This window comes from Sipha flava, unplaced genomic scaffold, assembly GCF_003268045.1.
Source record: "Sipha flava isolate LNK unplaced genomic scaffold, YSA_version1 45_pilon_pilon, whole genome shotgun sequence".
In the NCBI taxonomy this organism is placed as follows: Eukaryota; Metazoa; Arthropoda; class Insecta; order Hemiptera; family Aphididae; genus Sipha; species Sipha flava.
The window spans coordinates 343,707-348,633 of NW_020273227.1; the positions used below are offsets into that span (position 1 = coordinate 343,707).

Here is a 4,927-nt window from a genome sequence, read left to right on the forward strand (position 1 = left end):
AAGAAAATCAAATTAACAATTATTTAAATTAGAGTATTTACACAAGAGAATTCAACAAAATAATATTGTTTGATACACAATAGTAAAAGGTAATAATAATAATAATAATAATAATAATATTTTGTAAACATATATTCGTACTGAATAAGTATTATATAAAGCTCGTATGATTAAAATATATATATATATATATATATATATATATAATATATATTATTATTATTTTACTTTTAGATTTTTTCAGGGGAGAGATCAATTGTCGGTGGTAGCAATATTATATTATAAAATAATAATAATTATTCAACAAGCGATAATTATGATAGTCAGTCGATGGATTCCGATTTGATCAACACTGAGGTGGCTGTAATGGTAGTAGTAGTGGCGGCCATGGTAACAGACTGCAATGTATGAGGTGGAGGTGATTTCGGCTGACAAGAGGGTGAAGTTATGACAGAAACTGGACTACATCTCTTATTCGTCAACGGAAAACTGTTAGATCCACAATGCTCTTCGTCAATGCCACTGCCTCTGTCCTCCCGTTTGATCATGGAACAGTCCTCAACTACCAACGGATCTTTTTTGTTCATATGCCTTTTCTGCAAAGCAATCAAATGTCAAAAACAATAGACAATAAAAAGTAAGAACGTAAGAATTTTTGACACAGTTGTAACGATAAAATGGATAATGTTTAAAATTTGAAAAAAAATAACACACATACATGGAGAGGAAAAACACGGGGAAATAGAATGCGACGAGAAAGCGAGATATTATATTTTATTATAGTATTATAGAAGTGCATTTGTGTTTAACGATTTTTCGCATGGTCAACTCACCGAGTTCAATTGGTCTTTAAGCAGTTCATTTTCTCGGACAAGTTGCTGATTTTTCGATTCGACTTTTTCCAGTCGTAGGGCAATCCGCTCGACTAATCCGATTACTTGCTGCCGTGTCGTCTCCTTGGCGTCACTCAAAGCGTCCAACACCGCAGCCACTTGTTCCATCACACTAGCGGCTGTAAAAAAATAGCAAAAAAGACAACGGTCAATGTACAGAATAGGGATGGAGAGAAAAACGAATAAAAAGGATTGTGGATAAACTCACCGACACTGTTGTACCTCCTTTCGGACTCTTGGGTTTGCATAGTGTCCTTTTGTTCCTGTCCGTGATCGTCCTTGTCTTTGAATTTCACCTGTAATTCACAATCGTCGAAAGCGCGGTGTGAGTAAAGAGAAAAAAAAGTCAAAAACAACTTTACGGTCATGCACGATGTGCTGCCTATACGCACGGCTGTCATAATATCGTTCTTACCATCGGTATTTTGGGCATGTTGTTATTGTTGTTGTTGCTGCTGCTGTTGTTGTTGTTGTTGTTGTTGTTGTTATGGTGGTGATGGTGACCTAGGATGTTTGCGTCGCTGACGTTGCCGTTATGTTTCGTCGGCGGCGCCAACGCGACGTTCGGTTGAAAACTCCTACCGAATTGTTCGGACTGCGTATGTGATATGACTTTCTGTGGGTCCACGAGCCGCGGAGGTCTTTCTCTTTTGATCAAGCTGGAAAATCAGAAAAAGGTAATTCGATTGGAAAATCGCGTACGAATTGGGCGAGATAGGTTTTTTTTTATACACGCACGAAATGGCGTAAATGCAGTGCTGTTCTCAAGCGCGTGTGTTTTGAGAAAAATACTTTTATCGAAGCAATCGGTGCGTCGCCGACTTAACCAGATTAATTGCCAAGCGCCCGGATCCCTATTTCTCCCCCCCCCCCCCATATGGGCTATCGTTACGAAAACCCCAGCTACGGTAAATGTGACACGGTGGTGTACCTGTCGTTCCTGTTGTACATGTGATGGTGAGGACTGTTCAAATGGTACATGGTGGCCGGCGGCGGGACCCACGCACTGTAGAAATACTGGAATGGGTCCATCATGTAGTTGGGCAGCCCCGGCGTCATGCTCATAGCGGAATAGTAAGCGGCCGTGGCCATCGCCGGCGCGTCCTCCAGCTTGGTCCTTTTCAGCGACGGCGGCGGAGTCTCGGCCCTAGACGGACGTACCGTACACGAGACGGGCACTAGGTCCATCAACTGCAAGCAGAAAATCAAACGACCATGAGCACAAAAGATAATTTTATAAAACAAAAAACAAAAAACAATGGTTGTAATATTTTTCACCATAAATGTACGTATAGTGTTTATACGCATCAAGTTGAGACAATTTTATCATAGTCCGTCGGTGTATCGAATTTTTCGATATCTCAAATGCTTTTATTACTATCCCTGTCACCCTCTACACCAACATTTGTCACCACGACCAGAATACATGCTAAACTGACAATCGGATACCGCACGACTGTGATTTTGTTACGATATAAGCTAACGTGTTATTATAATATGTGCTCTACGTGAAATGCAAATTATTATCGTTAGTGCGATGCAATCATATTCCAAAGATCGTTCACACACAACAGGACGGTGGACGGACAAACGGCAATAGGCAATCTTTTCGATTGCACCTTCCGTCTATAGGACGCGGCGGTGAGAAGTGCGAAAAAAGACGCGTCCGCGAACCGAATTCGGTTTGACGACGTCAGAGATTTTATATTAAGTTTTGCTGATATCTCTAGTATACTAGCATATATGCTCGAGGTACACTTGAACGTGATATATGCAACACCACACCAGACTTAAAATGAATTTAGTTTTGTATAAAAATGTATTGGTGATGGAAGCGACAGTTAATCAGACATGACACGCATTTTTATTAATAATTATTATTATTTTTATTATATTTTTACTTACAATAAAAGAAATAATAATAATTATAATAAGATTTTCTGCTATTATTTTTTCGGTTGAGTGATTACGAACTGATAGTTATACAAAATTATTATATTGTAGTCGGACCGGAATCGAATCGTTAATAGTCGTTATGGTATACAATAATACCAGAGTGCAATAATTGAAGAAGACGACGGGCTTTTTTACTGTGGCTTTTATTATTCCATAGTTTATGAAAAATTAAAAGAAGAGAACACCGTTTTCCGCGTGCAATAAAACGCAATAAACAATATTCCTCTGCAGCGCGGTGCAAGATCGTTTTATACAAACCGACTTCGTTTATAGTACTGATCGTACATAAAAAACATCTTTGTAATCGCATATTAAAAATTGTTCGTTAGACGGTATTTATTTAAAATTTTACACGAACCCATTCCACATCAATTCCGCAATTTATACTTCATACATATTATGCAACAATCCCGTACATGGAACGCTAATGGTCAAGGTAAAAGTATCGGTATGACCTCCCACTAATCTCATTTCATTTCCAACATAAAATACAATACGCGCAACCAACATAAGCCGTACCATGAATTTCGACTACGAACATTTGCATTTTCCTTTTTAAACTAAATAAATACGTTCCGGTAAATAATATGGAGAATAATACATGAAAAATAACACGTGCATGTTTTACTGTTGCATTCGTTTTTGATGCCTGTGGCGCACAATTTTAATGATATACAGGGAAAAAAACGTTTTCGATGAAAGTGTCAAACGACACGAACAAATGGCTCGATAAGGACACGAACGAAGTAAATTGAGCGATGGCGTATTATAATATTATACATATTAAATTTTAGATAACGATCTTTATGAATAATATTATGTATATTTTATCGGTATTTTTTCTTTCTGATAAGATCGTCAAATGCATACACAATTTCCGAAACATACACAATGGTATAACAATACAAAACAACAAATATTATACGTTTTTAACAACACAATTTTTGTATTGCTGACAATATTGCACTTAACACTGTAACAACTTACAAACGCTCAACTACAACAGCTTTAAATCTATATATTATTGCATCTTGTTAGTATAACAACGATATATTGACGTGAGCAACGTAATTTTCATAAAAAATATAAATAAGTAGTTACTATTTGTATCCCATGTTTTACCAACACTTCATCGGAAACAGGTCAAACACGACGGTGGTACGAGCGAGAAAATCGATTTCGATGAAATACACCGTTGTCGTTGACGTGAAACGATGGTTGCGGCGGCAGTGGCATCACCACAAACCCGACTAAAGAGAGAAAAATTGGCTTAACGGCACTTCGAGCAGTAGAATCAATAAGGGGTGTGGTCTTGAAGGCGGCACATAATATTACTACACACACACACACACACACACACACGGCTAGGTGTGAGTCGAGTACCATGTAGAAGGTGAGCGGAAAACGGAAAGGATTGCGAAAAGCGAACGAACGGAAAACGGTAAACCCGAAGACCAATGTTATTAATCCGACGAAAAGCGCGTTCGACAGCAACACAAGTTCGAGACGACGGCCGTTCCGCTACCCCCATCGACGCACGGGGTGTGAACCGGAGTGTCTGGAGCTTCCGTAAACACGTGGTACAGAGCGATGATGGTGTGCGTCGTCGAGCAGACCCGGAAAGAATTTCTGAGAACGGCGGTCGTTACGCGGTGTACGCTAGAATGTACGTGTGCTATTATCGTGGCCAACGAAAAAATACCGATAACATAATAAAACGGTATAATACATAGGTATTAGAAACATGTCGCGCGCATTAGCTCGCGATCGGCGTCGGCGTAAGAGTCGCGGTGGTCGGTAGAGACGTTCGCTCGAAGGTCTGGCGTGCGCGCGCGTACACCATGAAACGCAACATTTAGCCCGCGCTGTATACGCACACGCCACGGCGCGCCAGGGATATAATAACGGGTGTACGACGATCGAACCCCGGGGTGGCGTATTGATCCGTCTGGCGGTGACGTCACGTCCAGACGTTCCTTGCAGACGGCGGCGACGTGAAGCTGCGGCGGGCCCAGCGTGTACCGCTTCGGCGGGCTAGGGTACGCAGCGCAACGTCTATACACGCGTGGCGGTGGCGG

At 40.6% G+C, this 4,927-nt stretch overlaps 1 protein-coding gene across 1 annotated transcript in view; it reads right to left on the reverse strand.

The window, feature by feature from the left end:
* Window positions 1–204: 204 nt before the first annotated feature.
* The window catches only part of LOC112689624 (ski oncogene), a 54,284-nt gene continuing 49,561 nt past the window's right edge, over window positions 205–4,927 (reverse strand). Inside the window, exons 2-6 of the mRNA XM_025563420.1 lie at window positions 1,825–2,084; window positions 1,309–1,552; window positions 1,102–1,189; window positions 834–1,012; window positions 205–596 (exon numbers count right to left, since the gene is read on the reverse strand). Of these exons, the coding sequence (XP_025419205.1) occupies window positions 324–596; window positions 834–1,012; window positions 1,102–1,189; window positions 1,309–1,552; window positions 1,825–2,084 (1,044 nt within the window). The 3' untranslated portion in view covers window positions 205–323. The remainder of the gene's footprint in view (window positions 597–833; window positions 1,013–1,101; window positions 1,190–1,308; window positions 1,553–1,824; window positions 2,085–4,927) is intronic.